Below are 22259 nucleotides of genomic sequence, written 5' to 3'. Positions count from 1 at the left end.
TGTTGTGTTGCAGGTTCAGGGATGAATCCTAACAGTACCCAGGTTGTTGTGTTGCAGGTTCAGGGGTGAATCCTAACAGTAACCATGTTGTGTTGCAGGTTCAGGGGTGAATCCTAACAGTAACCATGTTGTGTTGCAGGTTCAGGGGTGAATCCTAACAGTAACCATGGTGTTGTGTTGCAGGTTCAGGGATGAATCCTAACAGTAACCATGTTGTGTTGCAGGTTCAGGGGTGAATCCAAACAGTAACCATGTTGTGTTGCAGGTTCAGGGGTGAATCCTAACAGTAACCATGTTGTGTTGCAGGTTTAGGGGTGAATCCTAACAGTAACCATGTTGTTGTGTTGCAGGTTCAGGGATGAATACTAACAGTAACCATGTTGTTGTGTTGCAGGTTCAGGGGTGAATCCTAACAGTAACCATGTTGTGTTGCAGGTTCAGGGGTGAATCCTAACAGTAACCATGTTGTTGTGTTGCAGGTTCAGGGATGAATCCTAACAGTAACCATGTTGTGTTGCAGGTTCAGGGGTGAATCCTAACAGTAACCATGTTGTTGTGTTGCAGGTTCAGGGGTGAATCCTAACAGTAACCATGTTGTGTTGCAGGTTCAGGGGTGAATCCTAACAGTAACCATGGTGTTGTGTTGCAGGTTCAGGGATGAATCCTAACAGTAACCATGTTGTGTTGCAGGTTCAGGGGTGAATCCTAACAGTAACCATGTTGTGTTGTGTTGCAGGTTCAGGGATGAATCCTAACAGTAACCATGGTGTTGTGTTGCAGGTTCAGGGATGAATCCTAACAGTAACCATGTTGTGTTGCAGGTTCAGGGGTGAATCCTAACAGTAACCATGTTGTGTTGCAGGTTCAGGGGTGAATCCTAACAGTAACCATGTTGTGTTGCAGGTTCAGGGATGAATCCTAACAGTAACCATGTTGTGTTGCAGGTTCAGGGATGAATCCTAACAGTAACCATGTTGTGTTGCAGGTTCAGGGGTGAATCCTAACAGTAACCATGTTGTGTTGTGTTGCAGGTTCAGGGATGAATCCTAACAGTAACCATGGTGTTGTGTTGCAGGTTCAGGGATGAATCCTAACAGTAACCATGTTGTGTTGCAGGTTCAGGGGTGAATCCTAACAGTAACCATGTTGTGTTGCAGGTTCAGGGGTGAATCCTAACAGTAACCATGTTGTGTTGCAGGTTCAGGGATGAATCCTAACAGTAACCATGTTGTGTTGCAGGTTCAGGGATGAATCCTAACAGTAACCATGTTGTGTTGCAGGTTCAGGGGTGAATCCTAACAGTAACCATGTTGTTGTGTTGCAGGTTCAGGGGTGAATCCTAACAGTAACCATGTTGTCTTGCAGGTTCAGGGGTGAATCCTAACAGTAACCATGTTGTGTTGTGTTGCAGGTTCAGGGGTGAATCCTAACAGTAACCATGTTGTGTTGCAGGTTCAGGGATGAATCCTAACAGTACCCAGGTTGTTGTGTTGCAGGTTCAGGGGTGAATCCTAACAGTAACCATGTTGTGTTGCAGGTTCAGGGGTGAATCCTAACAGTAACCATGTTGTGTTGCAGGTTCAGGGGTGAATCCTAACAGTAACCATGTTGTGTTGCAGGTTCAGGGATGAATCCTAACAGTAACCATGTTGTGTTGCAGGTTCAGGGATGAATCCTAACAGTAACCATGTTGTTGTGTTGCAGGTTCAGGGGTGAATCCTAACAGTAACCATGGTGTTGTGTTGCAGGTTCAGGGATGAATCCTAACAGTAACCATGTTGTGTTGCAGGTTCAGGGGTGAATCCAAACAGTAACCATGTTGTGTTGCAGGTTCAGGGGTGAATCCTAACAGTAACCATGTTGTGTTGCAGGTTTAGGGGTGAATCCTAACAGTAACCATGTTGTTGTGTTGCAGGTTCAGGGATGAATACTAACAGTAACCATGTTGTTGTGTTGCAGGTTCAGGGGTGAATCCTAACAGTAACCATGTTGTGTTGCAGGTTCAGGGGTGAATCCTAACAGTAACCATGTTGTTGTGTTGCAGGTTCAGGGATGAATCCTAACAGTAACCATGTTGTGTTGCAGGTTCAGGGGTGAATCCTAACAGTAACCATGTTGTTGTGTTGCAGGTTCAGGGGTGAATCCTAACAGTAACCATGTTGTGTTGCAGGTTCAGGGGTGAATCCTAACAGTAACCATGTTGTTGTGTTGCAGGTTCAGGGGTGAATCCTAACAGTAACCATGTTGTGTTGCAGGTTCAGGGGTGAATCCTAACAGTAACCATGTTGTTGTGTTGCAGGTTCAGGGGTGAATCCTAACAGTAACCATGTTGTCTTGCAGGTTCAGGGGTGAATCCTAACAGTAACCATGTTGTGTTGTGTTGCAGGTTCAGGGGTGAATCCTAACAGTAACCATGTTGTGTTGCAGGTTCAGGGATGAATCCTAACAGTACCCAGGTTGTTGTGTTGCAGGTTCAGGGGTGAATCCTAACAGTAACCATGTTGTGTTGCAGGTTCAGGGGTGAATCCTAACAGTAACCATGTTGTGTTGCAGGTTCAGGGGTGAATCCTAACAGTAACCATGGTGTTGTGTTGCAGGTTCAGGGATGAATCCTAACAGTAACCATGTTGTGTTGCAGGTTCAGGGGTGAATCCAAACAGTAACCATGTTGTGTTGCAGGTTCAGGGGTGAATCCTAACAGTAACCATGTTGTGTTGCAGGTTTAGGGGTGAATCCTAACAGTAACCATGTTGTTGTGTTGCAGGTTCAGGGATGAATACTAACAGTAACCATGTTGTTGTGTTGCAGGTTCAGGGGTGAATCCTAACAGTAACCATGTTGTGTTGCAGGTTCAGGGGTGAATCCTAACAGTAACCATGTTGTTGTGTTGCAGGTTCAGGGATGAATCCTAACAGTAACCATGTTGTGTTGCAGGTTCAGGGGTGAATCCTAACAGTAACCATGTTGTTGTGTTGCAGGTTCAGGGGTGAATCCTAACAGTAACCATGTTGTGTTGCAGGTTCAGGGGTGAATCCTAACAGTAACCATGTTGTTGTGTTGCAGGTTCAGGGGTGAATCCTAACAGTAACCATGTTGTGTTGCAGGTTCAGGGGTGAATCCTAACAGTAACCATGTTGTGTTGCAGGTTCAGGGATGAATCCTAACAGTAACCATGTTGTGTTGCAGGTTCAGGGGTGAATCCTAACAGTAACCATGTTGTGTTGCAGGTTCAGGGATGAATCCTAACAGTAACCATGTTGTTGTGTTGCAGGTTCAGGGATGAATCCTAACAGTAACCATGTTGTGTTGCAGGTTCAGGGGTGAATCCTAACAGTAACCATGTTGTGTTGTGTTGCAGGTTCAGGGATGAATCCTAACAGTAACCATGGTGTTGTGTTGCAGGTTCAGGGATGAATCCTAACAGTAACCATGTTGTGTTGCAGGTTCAGGGGTGAATCCTAACAGTAACCATGTTGTGTTGCAGGTTCAGGGGTGAATCCTAACAGTAACCATGTTGTGTTGCAGGTTCAGGGATGAATCCTAACAGTAACCATGTTGTGTTGCAGGTTCAGGGATGAATCCTAACAGTAACCATGTTGTGTTGCAGGTTCAGGGGTGAATCCTAACAGTAACCATGTTGTTGTGTTGCAGGTTCAGGGGTGAATCCTAACAGTAACCATGTTGTCTTGCAGGTTCAGGGGTGAATCCTAACAGTAACCATGTTGTGTTGTGTTGCAGGTTCAGGGGTGAATCCTAACAGTAACCATGTTGTGTTGCAGGTTCAGGGATGAATCCTAACAGTACCCAGGTTGTTGTGTTGCAGGTTCAGGGGTGAATCCTAACAGTAACCATGTTGTGTTGCAGGTTCAGGGGTGAATCCTAACAGTAACCATGTTGTGTTGCAGGTTCAGGGGTGAATCCTAACAGTAACCATGTTGTGTTGCAGGTTCAGGGGTGAATCCTAACAGTAACCATGTTGTGTTGCAGGTTCAGGGATGAATCCTAACAGTAACCATGTTGTGTTGCAGGTTCAGGGATGAATCCTAACAGTAACCATGTTGTTGTGTTGCAGGTTCAGGGGTGAATCCTAACAGTAACCATGGTGTTGTGTTGCAGGTTCAGGGATGAATCCTAACAGTAACCATGTTGTGTTGCAGGTTCAGGGGTGAATCCTAACAGTAACCATGTTGTGTTGCAGGTTCAGGGGTGAATCCTAACAGTAACCATGGTGTTGTGTTGCAGGTTCAGGGATGAATCCTAACAGTAACCATGTTGTGTTGCAGGTTCAGGGGTGAATCCAAACAGTAACCATGTTGTGTTGCAGGTTCAGGGGTGAATCCTAACAGTAACCATGTTGTGTTGCAGGTTTAGGGGTGAATCCTAACAGTAACCATGTTGTTGTGTTGCAGGTTCAGGGATGAATACTAACAGTAACCATGTTGTTGTGTTGCAGGTTCAGGGGTGAATCCTAACAGTAACCATGTTGTGTTGCAGGTTTAGGGGTGAATCCTAACAGTAACCATGTTGTTGTGTTGCAGGTTCAGGGATGAATACTAACTGTAACCATGTTGTTGTGTTGCAGGTTCAGGGGTGAATCCTAACAGTAACCATGTTGTGTTGCAGGTTCAGGGGTGAATCCTAACAGTAACCATGTTGTTGTGTTGCAGGTTCAGGGATGAATCCTAACAGTAACCATGTTGTCTTGCAGGTTCAGGGGTGAATCCTAACAGTAACCATGTTGTGTTGTGTTGCAGGTTCAGGGGTGAATCCTAACAGTAACCATGTTGTGTTGCAGGTTCAGGGATGAATCCTAACAGTACCCAGGTTGTTGTGTTGCAGGTTCAGGGGTGAATCCTAACAGTAACCATGTTGTGTTGCAGGTTCAGGGGTGAATCCTAACAGTAACCATGTTGTGTTGCAGGTTCAGGGGTGAATCCTAACAGTAACCATGTTGTGTTGCAGTTCAGGGATGAATCCTAACAGTAACCATGTTGTGTTGCAGGTTCAGGGATGAATCCTAACAGTAACCATGTTGTTGTGTTGCAGGTTCAGGGGTGAATCCTAACAGTAACCATGGTGTTGTGTTGCAGGTTCAGGAATGAATCCTAACAGTAACCATGTTGTGTTGCAGGTTCAGGGGTGAATCCAAACAGTAACCATGTTGTGTTGCAGGTTCAGGGGTGAATCCTAACAGTAACCATGTTGTGTTGCAGGTTTAGGGGTGAATCCTAACAGTAACCATGTTGTTGTGTTGCAGGTTCAGGGATGAATACTAACAGTAACCATGTTGTTGTGTTGCAGGTTCAGGGGTGAATCCTAACAGTAACCATGTTGTGTTGCAGGTTCAGGGGTGAATCCTAACAGTAACCATGTTGTTGTGTTGCAGGTTCAGGGATGAATCCTAACAGTAACCATGTTGTGTTGCAGGTTCAGGGGTGAATCCTAACAGTAACCATGTTGTTGTGTTGCAGGTTCAGGGGTGAATCCTAACAGTAACCATGTTGTGTTGCAGGTTCAGGGGTGAATCCTAACAGTAACCATGTTGTTGTGTTGCAGGTTCAGGGGTGAATCCTAACAGTAACCATGTTGTGTTGCAGGTTCAGGGGTGAATCCTAACAGTAACCATGTTGTGTTGCAGGTTCAGGGATGAATCCTAACAGTAACCATGTTGTGTTGCAGGTTCAGGGATGAATCCTAACAGTAACCATGTTGTGTTGCAGGTTCAGGGATGAATCCTAACAGTAACCATGTTGTTGTGTTGCAGGTTCAGGGATGAATCCTAACAGTAACCATGTTGTGTTGCAGGTTCAGGGGTGAATCCTAACAGTAACCATGTTGTGTTGTGTTGCAGGTTCAGGGATGAATCCTAACAGTAACCATGGTGTTGTGTTGCAGGTTCAGGGATGAATCCTAACAGTAACCATGTTGTGTTGCAGGTTCAGGGGTGAATCCTAACAGTAACCATGTTGTGTTGCAGGTTCAGGGGTGAATCCTAACAGTAACCATGTTGTGTTGCAGGTTCAGGGATGAATCCTAACAGTAACCATGTTGTGTTGCAGGTTCAGGGATGAATCCTAACAGTAACCATGTTGTGTTGCAGGTTCAGGGGTGAATCCTAACAGTAACCATGTTGTTGTGTTGCAGGTTCAGGGGTGAATCCTAACAGTAACCATGTTGTCTTGCAGGTTCAGGGGTGAATCCTAACAGTAACCATGTTGTGTTGTGTTGCAGGTTCAGGGGTGAATCCTAACAGTAACCATGTTGTGTTGCAGGTTCAGGGATGAATCCTAACAGTACCCAGGTTGTTGTGTTGCAGGTTCAGGGGTGAATCCTAACAGTAACCATGTTGTGTTGCAGGTTCAGGGGTGAATCCTAACAGTAACCATGTTGTGTTGCAGGTTCAGGGGTGAATCCTAACAGTAACCATGTTGTGTTGCAGGTTCAGGGGTGAATCCTAACAGTAACCATGTTGTGTTGCAGGTTCAGGGATGAATCCTAACAGTAACCATGTTGTGTTGCAGGTTCAGGGATGAATCCTAACAGTAACCATGTTGTTGTGTTGCAGGTTCAGGGGTGAATCCTAACAGTAACCATGGTGTTGTGTTGCAGGTTCAGGGATGAATCCTAACAGTAACCATGTTGTGTTGCAGGTTCAGGGGTGAATCCTAACAGTAACCATGTTGTGTTGCAGGTTCAGGGGTGAATCCTAACAGTAACCATGGTGTTGTGTTGCAGGTTCAGGGATGAATCCTAACAGTAACCATGTTGTGTTGCAGGTTCAGGGGTGAATCCAAACAGTAACCATGTTGTGTTGCAGGTTCAGGGGTGAATCCTAACAGTAACCATGTTGTGTTGCAGGTTTAGGGGTGAATCCTAACAGTAACCATGTTGTTGTGTTGCAGGTTCAGGGATGAATACTAACAGTAACCATGTTGTTGTGTTGCAGGTTCAGGGGTGAATCCTAACAGTAACCATGTTGTGTTGCAGGTTCAGGGGTGAATCCTAACAGTAACCATGTTGTTGTGTTGCAGGTTCAGGGATGAATCCTAACAGTAACCATGTTGTGTTGCAGGTTCAGGGGTGAATCCTAACAGTAACCATGTTGTTGTGTTGTAGGTTCAGGGGTGAATCCTAACAGTAACCATGTTGTTGTGTTGCAGGTTCAGGGGTGAATCCTAACAGTAACCATGTTGTGTTGCAGGTTCAGGGGTGAATCCTAACAGTAACCATGTTGTTGTGTTGCAGGTTCAGGGGTGAATCCTAACAGTAACCATGTTGTGTTGCAGGTTCAGGGGTGAATCCTAACAGTAACCATGTTGTGTTGCAGGTTCAGGGATGAATCCTAACAGTAACCATGTTGTGTTGCAGGTTCAGGGATGAATCCTAACAGTAACCATGTTGTGTTGCAGGTTCAGGGATGAATCCTAACAGTAACCATGTTGTTGTGTTGCAGGTTCAGGGATGAATCCTAACAGTAACCATGTTGTGTTGCAGGTTCAGGGGTGAATCCTAACAGTAACCATGTTGTGTTGTGTTGCAGGTTCAGGGATGAATCCTAACAGTAACCATGGTGTTGTGTTGCAGGTTCAGGGATGAATCCTAACAGTAACCATGTTGTGTTGCAGGTTCAGGGGTGAATCCTAACAGTAACCATGTTGTGTTGCAGGTTCAGGGGTGAATCCTAACAGTAACCATGTTGTGTTGCAGGTTCAGGGGTGAATCCTAACAGTAACCATGTTGTGTTGCAGGTTCAGGGATGAATCCTAACAGTAACCATGTTGTGTTGCAGGTTCAGGGGTGAATCCTAACAGTAACCATGTTGTTGTGTTGCAGGTTCAGGGGTGAATCCTAACAGTAACCATGTTGTCTTGCAGGTTCAGGGGTGAATCCTAACAGTAACCATGTTGTGTTGTGTTGCAGGTTCAGGGGTGAATCCTAACAGTAACCATGTTGTGTTGCAGGTTCAGGGATGAATCCTAACAGTACCCAGGTTGTTGTGTTGCAGGTTCAGGGGTGAATCCTAACAGTAACCATGTTGTGTTGCAGGTTCAGGGGTGAATCCTAACAGTAACCATGTTGTGTTGCAGGTTCAGGGGTGAATCCTAACAGTAAACATGTTGTGTTGCAGGTTCAGGGGTGAATCCTAACAGTAACCATGTTGTGTTGCAGGTTCAGGGATGAATCCTAACAGTAACCATGTTGTGTTGCAGGTTCAGGGATGAATCCTAACAGTAACCATGTTGTTGTGTTGCAGGTTCAGGGGTGAATCCTAACAGTAACCATGGTGTTGTGTTGCAGGTTCAGGGATGAATCCTAACAGTAACCATGTTGTGTTGCAGGTTCAGGGGTGAATCCTAACAGTAACCATGTTGTGTTGCAGGTTCAGGGGTGAATCCTAACAGTAACCATGTTGTGTTGCAGGTTTAGGGGTGAATCCTAACAGTAACCATGTTGTGTTGCAGGTTCAGGGATGAATCCTAACAGTAACCATGTTGTGTTGCAGGTTCAGGGATGAATCCTAACAGTAACCATGTTGTGTTGCAGGTTCAGGGGTGAATCCTAACAGTAACCATGTTGTTGTGTTGCAGGTTCAGGGGTGAATCCTAACAGTAACCATGGTGTTGTGTTGCAGGTTCAGGGATGAATCCTAACAGTAACCATGTTGTGTTGCAGGTTCAGGGATGAATCCTAACAGTAACCATGTTGTTGTGTTGCAGGTTCAGGGATGAATCCTAACAGTAACCATGTTGTTGTATTGCAGGTTTAGGGGTGAATCCTAACAGTAACCATGTTGTGTTGCAGGTTCAGGGGTGAATCCTAACAGTAACCATGTTGTTGTGTTGCAGGTTCAGGGATGAATCCTAACAGTAACCATGTTGTGTTGCAGGTTCAGGGGTGAATCCTAACAGTAACCATGTTGTTGTGTTGCAGGTTCAGGGGTGAATCCTAACAGTAACCATGTTGTGTTGCAGGTTCAGGGGTGAATCCTAACAGTAACCATGTTGTGTTGCAGGTTCAGGGATGAATCCTAACAGTAACCATGTTGTGTTGCAGGTTCAGGGGTGAATCCTAACAGTAACCATGTCGTGTTGCAGGTTCAGGGGTGAATCCTAACAGTAACCATGTTGTGTTGCAGGTTCAGGGGTGAGATAGAGACAGTGGGCTACACAGATGGAGAAGGAAGAGGTTACTGTGTCTCCCCCTTGCTGTTCCAGAGTGGATGGCTTCCCTTTGACGTTTCTACAGATGGACGGAACTTCAACAGTTCTGGAGAATACCTGTCAGGTAAGAGTTCCCGTTTGACAACACTACAGTTACAGTAAAGGTATACACAGCTTTTGTTTTATTTTTAGAACTCTCGTTAATGTTTAGTAAATGCTGTCTGAAAAGATGGACTCCGTATTGAGGATGAACTGTACACAGTAAATCAAAGTTCATTGCACTTGCTTGAAGTTTTATCAAGATAAGATTAAAGACAGGATAAGACATTAAGATGTAAATAACTCCAGAACTTTGAAACTCTGTTATTTCACATTATCTGCTACTCCCATGTGCAAGTTGTTAAGTTTTCAACCTTTCCAAAGATGAATATTTTTCTTGCAGCTACAGAGTTGCAACATAGTATAATTTCCTCTCACACAGTTGCAATTTAAGAATTTTCTCACACATTCTCTATTCTACTTTTTCTATCAGTCCACCCAAGTAAAATGGACGCTGCATTTAAAGTGACGCTGGTGAATTCAACACAGTGGCAATACTACGGCACCCCCAACACAGCTGGAACACTGAGGATGACATGGAACCCTTCTCTGATTGGAGACAAGGACAGCATCAACGTAGAACTATGGGGGTACAGAGAGGTCAATACCTCTACTACTGATACTAGATGGGAGGAAGAGTTGCCCCCCCTGAGGGCAGAATGGACCTACCTGTACTCTCTCGGTAAAGGCCTAGCCAACAACGGTAGTTTCAGCTTCACCCCCAAGCCTTCCGAGAAGCCCTACTCTGACTGGGAGGTGGGGAGTGTCAGAGTGAGCTCCAGTATCTACTCAGATGGAGCCAGGTATGGAATATGTACTGTACTGTACTGTACATGGAAGAGTACTTACAGAGGATAGCATCTTTTTTTTGCCCTGAGCCAGAGCAAGCACACCCGATTTAACTAATTATCCCATAATCCTTGATGAGTTAAAGCAGGGGTAGAGCAAAAACGTGCACTACTGGCACGCAGCTAGAGAGGACAAACATAGGTACATGGTAAACGTTTCATAATGTACATTTTGTTGAAATATTTACCATGGGCGAATCGATGTAGTCGAAGCTGATGAATTCCACAAAGCCTGGTCTCTGCTCCACTCTGTCGTTGGTGGAGTTGATCAGAAACCTCCACCATGGAGTTGAGTTTAGTCAGCTAACCAGCAGCCAGAGGCACTTGCTACACTGGTAGCCACTTCACAGGTGCTGTTTCAAAGCCAGACACTCAGATACTGTCAGATACTCCAGTGACTGTAATCATCTCCAATGAGTGCAATTTTGCTCAATATTAAGAGTTGATAAATGAACCTGACGTCATTAGAAAGAAGATATTCAACCATAGAAAAGAAGAGAATACCGCTGCTTTAGTGAAGTATCCCTTTAAACATAGTAACTATGCCTCTGAACCTGTCCAGAATCACAAGGGCTGTGTGGAGTGGGGCCCGGGCCCGGGCCCTGGCCTGGCACCGTACACAACCAGGGCCCAGACTACAGAGTCCTCTGTCACTAACTATATACCTGGAATTGTGCATAGATATACCGTCCCTGTGTATAAACCCTGTAATTGTCCAGGAACGTCAGGGCTGTGTGGAGTGGGGCCCATGCCCTGGCCTGGCACCTGGAGGAGGCCTTCAGGCAGGACTCAGCAGCCTGGGCCCTGGACAGGTGCCTGGCCTGGGACGTTCTGGAGAAGAGTCTCCCTAACTTCCTGGAGGAGGTGGTGGACTGTCCCTGTACCCTGGCCCAGGCCCGCGCAGACACCGGCAGGTTCCATGTAAGAACTCCTTGTTCATGAGGACCAATAACACCTCAACCAAAGAGCAGCTTCAGGCTACATTTTAGAGGCTCTGGTACTGTATCCTTCTAGCACTTTAAAAGTGAATGTCTCTGGTGTTTCAGACTGACTACGGCTGTGACATGGAGAAGGGGAGTGTCTGTACCTACCATCCTGGTTCTGTACACTGTGTCCGAGCCGTACAGGCAAGGTAGGCGACACGGCCACCTCATCTCTTAAGTTTGGGAGAATTCAGAAGAAGTATTGATTTGACACCTACTGACATCAAGTTATATTTTGTTATAAAAAAATATATATATATGTACAGGTCTTTCCTAAGTCAGCAATTTGTATACCAAACAATCAGTAGAAAACACCAACTGTATCAATAACAGCCACTTTCTCCCATTCCCAGCCCTGTGTACAGAGCAGGACAGCAGTGTTGCTATGACAGCACGGGGGCCCAGGTTCTGACAGGGGACTCGATTGGAGGCAGCACCCCAGATCGGGCCCACGACTGGGGCTCCCCTCCCTACAGAGACCCCCCTCGGATCCCCAGCCTCTCCCACTGGATGTACGACGTCCTGACATTCTACTACTGCTGTCTGTGGTCTGACCACTGCCAGGTGTACTTCACACACAGACCCTCCAGCGGCTGTAGACGCTACACACCACCTACAGCTGGTGAGGAACTAACTCATGGGTGTTTACAGTAGAATAAAATGCTGCCTGGTTGTTACAGAACCATCTACTGTATACTGAGTACTTATCGCAGTCTGGTCTCTCCCTAAGCCTCTCTTCTCTTGTTATGCTGTGTTGTCTCTTCAACACAAACAAGTAGCAAACTGCTATTTCTCCCCGCAATGATTATTCTCCTATTATTTTTCTCTTTCTCCACCTCCTAGGTGCAGTTCTAGGGGACCCTCATTTTCTAACGTTTGATGGTGTAAGGTACACCTTCAATGGGAAAGGAGAGTACTACCTGGTTCTCTCACCAGACAGAGGGCTCAGTGTTCAGGGCCGGACAGAGCAGGTGAAACTAGAGAACGGTGAGTTTGTTCTCCACTGGAAACGAGCCTGTCTGTTTGTAGTGTACTTCCTCTCTCTAGGCTGTCTCTCTAGCTCTCTGTCTCTCTAGGCTGTCTCTTTCTGTCTCTAGCTCTCTGTCTCAAGCTCTCTGCCTCTATCGCTCTCTCTCTCTCCCTCTACTGCTCTGTCTCTCTGTCTCAACCTCTCTCTCTCTGTCTCTACCTCTCTGTCTCTTCTGGTCTGTCTCTATCTCTCTGTCTCTACCTCTCTGTCTCTACCTCTCTGTCTCAACCTCTCTCTCTCTGTCTCTACCTCTCTGTCTCTTCCGGTCTGTCTCTACCTCTCTGTCTCTACCTCTGTCTCTACCTCTCTGTCTCTACCTCTCTGTTTCTACCTCTCTGTCTCTACCTCTCTGTTTCTACCTCTCTGTCTCTACCTCTCTGTCTCTTCCGGTCTGTCTCTGCCTCTCAACTTCTGTCTCTGCCTCTCTGCTTCTACCTCTGCCGGTCTGTCTCTGCTGGTCTCTCTCTGCCTGCCTCTCTCTCTCCCTGCCTGTCTGTCTTTCTCTGCCTCTACCCCTCTGCCTCTACCCCTCTCTCTCGCTGTCTCGGCCTCTCTGCCTCTCTGCCTCTCTCTCGCTGTCTCTCTGTCTCAGCTTCTATTTGTTTGGCTGCTCAGGGTTTCAGGCTCGTCTCGAAAGACAAAACATTCTGTAATAGTTAGGCGGTTTGATTGTATTGAATGAATACTTTTTTTTACTTCTTAACACATTTTTTTGTCCCCTTTTGAGAATGCTGGATTGCTATTCTTCCCAAGAGGCATCATCACAGCTCAGGTTCACACACACATGCACATACACACTGTTTTACACAACAACAGAGTGAAGGGGTCTGGTCTTGAGATACTTGTGGGAGTGAAAACATTTTGGAGCTGTGAAAAGACGTTATTTCCTCTAGTTTTCTCTTGTTCTTTCCCTGTCAATCTCTCTGGGTCAATCTGACTCTAGAACAGCTGTTATGAGGAGAACGGTGGTTAGGAGCTCCTCCAAACCCATTACTTTAGGAAACTGATCTGAAGCCAGATCAGTGGAGATTGCCAGATGTCAGTGGTAGGGCTCATACCGAAAACGTTTGTTTAGGCAATAAAAATATGTCAATGTCAGTTTTTTTACCGGAGTGCTGCCATGTCTGTTCTGTGGATTATATACGAGGACCCAGCACCTGATGTAAGTTTCTATACGTTGGGAGTCGACCACGTTGTTTATCTTTTCAGATGTCAGTGGTATTCAGCTAATAATAGAACGTCTGGATATGGGTTGATGTTGCCAAGAGCTTTCAATTTAAGATGATATTATACACTGAGTGTACACAACATTAGGAACAACTTCCTATTATTGAGTTGCACCCCTTTTGCCCTCAGAGCCTAAAATCTGTCAGGGCATGGTCTCTACAAGGTGTCAAAAGCGTTCTACAAAGATACTGGTCCATGTTGACTCCAATGCTTCCCACAGTTGTATCAAGTTGGCTGGATGTTCTTTGGGTGGTGGACCATTATTGATACACAGGAAACTGTTGAGCGTGAAAAACCCAGAAGCGTTGCAGTTCTTGACACTCAAACCATTGCGCCTGGCACCTACTACCATACCCCGTTCAAAGGCACTTCAATCTGTTGTCTTGTTCATTCACCCTCTGAATGCCACACACACACAATCCATGTCTGTTGTCTCAAGGCTTAAACATCCTTCTTTAACCTGTCTCCTCCCCTTAATCTACACTGATTGAAGTGGATATAACACGTGATCAATAAAGGATCATAGCTTTCACCTGGATTCACCTGGTCAGTCTAAGTCTTGGAAAGATCAGGTGTTCCTAATGATTTGTCTACTCAGTGTATATTTGAGGTTATGCTATGCGTATGAAATTGAATCCTCTACAGTAGCTTATGTTAAAGTATGTCCACACTTTAGGCCTACAGTAAATTCAATTAAGCATTCAAACAAGTGTCAAGTTGTCACTGATACCTTAACCCAGGGCTGTTCAACTAAATTCTTACTGGGACAGATCTAAAAACATTTTCCACATAGGATTATTCTTCAGAAAAACTGTAGACATATATATTTAAAAAAGCAACGCACACACACCAATAAAATACTTTTCCTAAAATAAAGTTGCTAAAACCAACGTGAGTTGAGGTGCAACCAAAAATGATCTCATCATTGAAAAGGAAAAAGCGCAACGCTCGCTCACCTTTTTTAATATATTAAAAGCTTCTTAAAAGTAATTAGGTAATTTTAAAATCATCTGAAAACGAAGTATCTCAGTAAATATGACAAAGATGTGTCAAATCAGGCCAAATTCCAGTCTGAAAGAATTATGATTTTAATTCATTTCCCTCAGTCATTAGGCGTGTTTGTTTTTTTGTCGCGCTCCCTTCTAACGAGTCCTTGTGAGCATCAGAGAGGGAAACGGAAGGTAACTAGGTGTTCCTGAGAGTCATAGCTTTCTGGAATGGGGTCAAACTATTTTTTGTAGCATTCAAACTCTACATAGGCACCATAGGGATCTGGCCCGCGGGCGGCCAGTTGAATAGCCCATCATAGCCAATCATTTTTTGAGAATCTGCTATTCATGTTAATCACTTTAGGTATCTTAACCTATATAGGTTTTACCTGAGAGGATGTTATTTGTATAATCCCTCAGGTACATTATCCAAGGCTACCAGGCTATCGGCGGTGGCTATGAGGGAGAGGAGCTCTGATGTCATAGAGGTGCGCCAGGCAGAGCAGCAGAACCAGCTGGAGGTGTTGAGGAACCAGCAGGTCCTCTCCTTCACAGAGCAGTCATGGATGGACCTACATGGTAAGAGAGAATATCAGGCATCAATATAATCTTGTTTGTGTGCCGTGCTTATATTCTTTAAAATATGAATTAAAGTGCATCTCAACTCGTCTCTTGTTACTGACCAGTGGGTACCAAGATTACATCTCAACAAAAAGATATCAAGTTCATTTGGAAACTAATCTTTACTTGAGGAATGAGCACATAGCCTAAAACTTCTACACAAATCTCCCACATTGAGTGATGTTATATGCATGTATCTCAAGTTAGGATTCAGCCTCTCCTTCTGAAGATGCTTTCTGCGTTTCTCCTCCCTCCAGGTGTGTTCCTGTACTCCCCAATACCCCAGAACGTGACCGTCATGTTCTCCTCTGGCGTGGGGGTGGAGGTACGGGGGCGAGAGGGGGGCACCATGGCCCTCACTGTGCTGCTCCCCACAGACTACACCAACCTCACCCAGGGCCTGCTAGGACAGATGAACTCTGACCCCTTAGATGACCTCCTGACCAGCCTGGGAGATGTCGTCTCCCCTGACAACACCAGTCCTGAGGAAATCTTCACCTTCGGAGCTAGCTGTGAGTGCCTGGGCTTCTGTCTTCATTGATACATAAAGTGCATCTTAGGATCCCAAAATGTTGATACATTTTGTTGAGTGATTATCTGAAATGTTGGTTATTTTTCATTTTTTAAATAAGTAATTGAACGACGTCGGTTCAATTATTTAAATTCCATTTCATTCAGATTTTTTTCTGTGATCTCAATGCACTTTTTCCAGACATAAATCGGATCAAGCACCAACTGTGTGATGTAGTAGGGAGTTGTAGTTTCGAACAGGCCAATATTTGACATAGCTTAGCGCAGAAAATGAGGTAAATAACTACAATGACCACAGGCAGACACAGAATAGAGAAGAGACAGAAGACACGCGATCGAGAGAGATAGAAAGCAGTTGCTTCGCGAGGTACCTACCTGAAAATACATGATCTAAGTGATTGATAGTTGGTATTCAGCAGTCATAAAAGTTTGCCTTATTTACTTTGAAGAACTACTAAAGTAGTGATTTTGGCAGACAGCATAGGCAGCAGAGAGGATGACTTTGAATTAAATAATATTCATCAAATAACAAAAACTTAATATACACAACAACTGAAATATTGTATTAAAATAATGTGAATAAATGAAAGTTAATAAGTGATAAGCAGTAATAGGTAAACACTACATTCATGGGACTTTTGTTAATTGTTTTATGTGTTACAGCCTTCAGTGTTACAGCATAAAATGTTCAAAAATCTAATTATACTTTTTTTTTTAACTGATTATTTTTTCATAATCGACCTGAAACCGAACCGACCTCAAAAAGCAATTTTTTTTCTGTCTTAAAATCGGTCCTCTCCTTGCTTCCTCCTTCATTGGACAGGCAGAATCGAAAAGGTGACATGAAGGTAACATGTAAATTCACTGAACAACAGGTGCTACATCTGGAAAAAACTAATAAACTATCTGTCTTTCTTCAGCTTCGGAGCTGTACATCCTTGAATCACCTGGTCTTCTGTATTGACACCAGGGGCTGAGGAGATAGATTTACTAAACACCTGGTCTTCTGTATTGACACCAGGGGCTGAGGAGATAGATTTACTAAACACCTGGTCTTCTGTATTGACACCAGGGGCTGAAGAGATAGATTTACTAAACACCTGGTCTTCTGTATTGACACCAGGGACTGAGGAGATAGATTTACTAAACACCTGGTCTTCTGTATTGACACCAGGGGCTGAGGAGATAGATTTACTAAACACCTGGTCTTCTGTATTGACACCAGGGGCTGAAGAGATAGATTTACTAAACACCTGGTCTTCTGTATTGACACCAGGGACTGAGGAGATAGATTTACTAAACACCTGGTCTTCTGTATTGACACCAGGGACTGAGGAGATAGATTTACTAAACACCTGGTCTTCTGTATTGACACCAGGGACTGAGGAGCTAGATTTACTAATCACCTGGTCTTCTGTATTGACACCAGGGACTGAGGAGCTAGATTTACTAAACACCTGGTCTTCTGTATTGACACCAGGGGCTGAGGAGCTAGATTTACTAAACACCTGGTCTTCTGTATTGACACCAGGGACTGAGGAGCTAGATTTACTAAACACCTGGTCTTCTGTATTGACACCAGGGGCTGAGGAGCTAGATTTACTAAACACCTGGTCTTCTGTATTGACACCAGGGACTGAGGAGATAGATTTACTAAACACCTGGTCTTCTGTATTGACACCAGGGGCTGAAGAGATAGATTTACTAAACACCTGGTCTTCTGTATTGACACCAGGGACTGAGGAGATAGATTTACTAATCACCTGGTCTTCTGTATTGACACCAGGAGCTGAGGAGCTAGATTTACGTAACACCTGGTCTTCTGTATTGACACCAGGGGCTGAGGAGATAGATTTACTAAACACCTGGTCTTCTGTATTGACACCAGGGGCTGAGGGACTAGATTTACTAAACACCTGGTCTTCTGTATTGACACCAGGGACTGAGGAGATAGATTTACTAAACACCTGGTCTTCTGTATTGACACCAGGGGCTGAGGAGATAGATTTACTAAACAGATGGTTTAAATGGTTTAAATGTTAATCCCCCCCCCCAAAACAATGAAACATATGCAGTGTTAGGAAAAGGAATATAACAGGTTTTATCTTTGTATTTGTGTGTTTCATACATACCATACTGAAAAAACAAAAACGCTGCACTTAACCTTTTGGTACATCTCGAATTGTAAACAACAATTCCTTAATTTGACCTTTCACTCTCTATGACTGAGATATTCTCAAGGAAGAGAAGAGTGTGTGTACTGTGTACTCACCCCTCCCTCCCTCCCTCCCTCAACCCAGCCATCCAACCACCTGTTTAGAGTTAAAGGGCATCTAAAGGGTTTTAATAGATGACAGGAATGAGTCCCAAGTGGCACCCTATTCCATATATAGTGCACTACTTTTGTCTAGAGCCTTACAGGGTTATTGGTAAAAGTAGTGCACTATGTAGGGAATAGGGTGCCATTTGAGACGCAAATGGAGAGAGAGAGATCTTAGCCGAGCCATGGTGTCAGACCAGAGAGCAGACCTAATGGCAGGAGACCAGTGGTGTCCTGGCCTGGCCAGGCTGAGCCACAGTCACACACCATGATAACATTCCACACAACCCACAGAGATGAAGAGAAATTAACTGATTTTTCCTCCCACTCTCAGCTGCTCAGATGCACTTCTCTTGTTTCAGAGTTCCTGATAACACTTTCAATGAGCCATCTGTGTTATAATACTATATTGATATCTAATATATATTGTATAATATAGTATTACCGTGCATGTTTGGCCTTTTATATACACTGTTATTAGAAACATGCATGTCCCGCCCACCGGAAGATCTGTCTTTTTTTCAGCCGTTTATTTCCTGTGTTCCAGGTGTACAACATCCACTTGTTGCCACTTAAATCTTACTGGATTGATGGCTTTCATTTTACTCCTGTGATAGTGGTGCGTGGGTCAGCTGTTTGTTCACCCACATGCAATTGCTTTTAACCCATCCGCAACTGCCTGACTATGTATGTGATGAAGTGAAAATCTGCGGCCTGCAACCAACCCACACCGCTAATATAGAAAATGCGCTGTGGATTAAATTGCTGAACAATTTTTTGAAATTTATTGACTTGGGTTGTAAAAACAACCCAACATGTTTCTGATCAGAGTTCAGTTCGTTAAACTATGATAGTTAAACTGTTAGCTTCACCGACATACTGTAGTTTACTATGTTACTGAATGAATGAGAGTACATGACCCTGCACCTGTGTACTATGTTGTTCAAAACAAAACTCCTCTGTAGTTAAAACCAAGTAAACACCAGGTGAATTTCCAAACTGGCCCACATACTGTATCATCATGGCCACCTAATCGTCTTCCAATTGGCTCATTCATTTCCTCTTCTCTCCCCTGTAACTATCCCCCAGGTCGTTGCTGTTAATGTGGTCTTAATCAAGTAACCTGGTCAAATAAAAAAAACATGTTCTGGGCCTGTATTCACAAAGAGTCTTAGAGTAGGAGTCCTCATCTAGGATCAGTTTGGCCTTTTAGATCATAATGAATTAGATTACATGGACAGGAGGCACCTGATCCTAGATCAGCACTCCTACACTGAGACACTTGATAAATATGGGCCCACGTCCCTCTTGTCTTAATCAGTATAATCTTCAAGTCAAAACTGATCCTGTATCAGCACTCTTTGTGAATATGGGCACAAGTGATGTTGTGTTGTCTTCTCCACAGGGAAAACCTCCAACCAGACGTCTCTGTTCACTTACGACAGTAAGTACCTGTTGGACACGTACTACTACGTGAAACACGACCCGGCCTTCGTCCCGGCCTTCTCTGTGTCCGAAGACCCAGCTGACCCTCTGGTGGGGGACATGCTGAAGATGTGTTTCGGTGAGGGGGCTCTCTATTTCTCTAAATGTATATTTTAGGAGTGTTTATGTGTTTTATTGATATAGGACCGTGAAGAGGAGACTTTACCGGTAGGAAAAAATGGTTTGGATTCAAACCCATACCGAAGCGGCACCTTTTTTTCTAAGAGTGCAATCTAGAACCTAAAATGGTTCTTCGGCTGGCCCCATAGGAGAACCTTTTGAAGAACCCTTTTGGTTCCAGGTAGAACCCTTTTGGTCCAGGTAGAACCCTTTTGGTTCCAGAGAGTTCTTATTTTTATTTTTTTTACTCATTTTTCTCCCCAATTTCGTGGTATCCAATTGGTAGTTACAGTCTTGTCTCATCACTGCAACTCCCATAAGGACTCGGTAGAGTCGAAGGTCGAGAGCCGTGCGTCCTCCGAAACACAACCCAACCAAGACGCACAGCTTCTTGACACAATGCCCGCTTAACCCGGAAGCCAGCCGCACCAATGTGTCGGAGGAAAACACCGTACACCTGGCGACCTGTTCAGCGTGCCTTACGCCCGGCCCGCCACAGGAGTCGCTAGTGCACGACGGGACAAGGACAAGGTGTGCAATGTGAAGGCGTCCCCGGTACTGACCGTTGGACAACACAGTCCACGGGAGCTCTTTCTTTAAAACATATCATACACGCTGCTTTCCAAATGGCAGCCTGTTGTCGTTATGATGTACTACTCTGCCCAGAGTCCTATATGTTGAAATGGCAGCCTGTTATATTTATGATGTACTACTCTGCCCAGAGTCCTATATGTTGAAATGGCAGCCTGTTGTCGTTATGATGTACTACTCTGCCCTGAGTCCTATATGTTGAAATGGCAGCCTGCTGTCTTTATGATGTACTACTCTGCCCTGAGTCCTATATGTTGAAATGGCAGCCTGTTATATTTATGATGTACTACTCTGCCCTGAGTCCTATATGTTGAAATGGCAGCCTGTTGTCGTTATGATGTACTACTCTGCCCTGAGTCCTATATGTTGAAATGGCAGCCTGTTGTCGTTATGATGTACTACTCTGCCCTGAGTCCTATATGTTGAAATGGCAGCCTGTTGTCGTTATGATGTACTACTCTGCCCTGAGTCCTATATGTTGAAATGGCAGCCTGTTATATTTATGATGTACTACTCTGCCCTGAGTCCTATATGTTGAAATGGCAGCCTGTTATATTTATGATGTAATACTCTGCCCTGAGTCCTATATGTTGAAATGGCAGCCTGTTATATTTATGATGTACTACTCTGCCCAGAGTCCTATATGTTGAAATGGCAGCCTGTTATATTTATGATGTACTACTCTGCCCTGAGTCCTATATGTTGAAATGGCAGCCTGTTATATTTATGATGTACTACTCTGCCCAGAGTCCTATATGTTGAAATGGCAGCCTGCTGTCTTTATGATGTACTACTCTGCCCTGAGTCCTATATGTTGAAATGGCAGCCTGTTATATTTATGATGTACTACTCTGCCCTGAGTCCTATATGTTGAAATGGCAGCCTGTTGTCGTTATGATGGACTACTCTGCCCTGAGTCCTATATGTTGAAATGGCAGCCTGTTGTCGTTATGATGTACTACTCTGCCCTGAGTCCTATATGTTGAAATGGCAGCCTGTTGTCGTTATGATGTACTACTCTGCCCTGAGTCCTATATGTTGAAATGGCAGCCTGTTATATTTATGATGTACTACTCTGCCCTGAGTCCTATATGTTGAAATGGCAGCCTGTTATATTTATGATGTACTACTCTGCCCTGAGTCCTATATGTTGAAATGGCAGCCTGTTATATTTATGATGTACTACTCTGCCCTGAGTCCTATATGTTGAAATGGCAGCCTGTTATATTTATGATGTACTACTCTGCCCAGAGTCCTATATGTTGAAATGGCAGCCTGTTGTCGTTATGATGTACTACTCTGCCCAGAGTCCTATATGTTGAAATGGCAGCCTGTTGTATTTATGATGTACTACTCTGCCCAGAGTCCTATATGTTGAAATGGCAGCCTGTTATATTTATGATGTACTACTCTGCCCAGAGTCCTATATGTTGAAATGGCAGCCTGTTATATTTATGATGTACTACTCTGCCCAGAGTCCTATATGTTGAAATGGCAGCCTGTTGTCGTTATGATGTACTACTCTGCCCAGAGTCCTATATGTTGAAATGGCAGCCTGTTATATTTATGATGTACTACTCTGCCCAGAGTCCTATATGTTGAAATGGCAGCCTGTTGTATTTATGATGTACTACTCTGCCCAGAGTCCTATATGTTGAAATGGCAGCCTGTTATATTTATGATGTACTACTCTGCCCTGAGTCCTATATGTTGAAATGGCAGCCTGTTATATTTATGATGTACTACTCTGCCCTGAGTCCTATATGTTGAAATGGCAGCCTGTTGTCGTTATGATGTACTACTCTGCCCAGAGTCCTATATGTTGAAATGGCAGCCTGTTATATTTATGATGTACTACTCTGCCCCTATATGTTGAAATGGCAGCCTGTTATATTTATGATGTACTACTCTGCCCCTATATGTTGAAATGGCAGCCTGTTATATTTATGATGTACTACTCTGCCCCTATATGTTGAAATGGCAGCCTGTTATATTTATGATGTACTACTCTGCCCCTATATGTTGACATGTGGGATGTAACCATACTTTTTATGATATGACATTCCACAACATTCAAACATAGAATAACAGAATTAAATGTGATTGTACATTTTTAACACAGTCTTTTATATAGGTGAGGGGGCCCAGTTCTGCAAGTACGACACCCTGAGCACCCGTAGTCTGGGTGTGGGTAACGCCACACTCCTGTCCTTCATGTGTCACCAGACACTCATGCAGGACCTGGAGTCTGGTA

General features: G+C 44.3%; 1 protein-coding gene across 1 annotated transcript in view; it reads left to right on the top strand.

Annotated features, from left to right (window-relative positions):
• Nucleotides 1-22259, top strand: part of LOC115200521 (sushi domain-containing protein 2) — a 45416-nt gene that overhangs the window by 6008 nt on the left and 17149 nt on the right. Inside the window, exons 4-13 of the mRNA XM_029763646.1 lie at nucleotides 9137-9285; nucleotides 9694-10063; nucleotides 10828-11029; nucleotides 11155-11240; nucleotides 11445-11713; nucleotides 11935-12078; nucleotides 14758-14916; nucleotides 15216-15470; nucleotides 19215-19373; nucleotides 22140-22256. Coding sequence (XP_029619506.1) covers nucleotides 9137-9285; nucleotides 9694-10063; nucleotides 10828-11029; nucleotides 11155-11240; nucleotides 11445-11713; nucleotides 11935-12078; nucleotides 14758-14916; nucleotides 15216-15470; nucleotides 19215-19373; nucleotides 22140-22256 — 1910 coding nt within the window. The remainder of the gene's footprint in view (nucleotides 1-9136; nucleotides 9286-9693; nucleotides 10064-10827; nucleotides 11030-11154; nucleotides 11241-11444; nucleotides 11714-11934; nucleotides 12079-14757; nucleotides 14917-15215; nucleotides 15471-19214; nucleotides 19374-22139; nucleotides 22257-22259) is intronic.

The sequence above is a fragment of the Salmo trutta genome, chromosome 9, assembly GCF_901001165.1.
Source record: "Salmo trutta chromosome 9, fSalTru1.1, whole genome shotgun sequence".
In the NCBI taxonomy this organism is placed as follows: Eukaryota; Metazoa; Chordata; class Actinopteri; order Salmoniformes; family Salmonidae; genus Salmo; species Salmo trutta.
The sequence above is the reverse complement of the archived record's forward strand: the minus strand, read 5'-3'. Positions and strand labels throughout refer to the sequence as shown.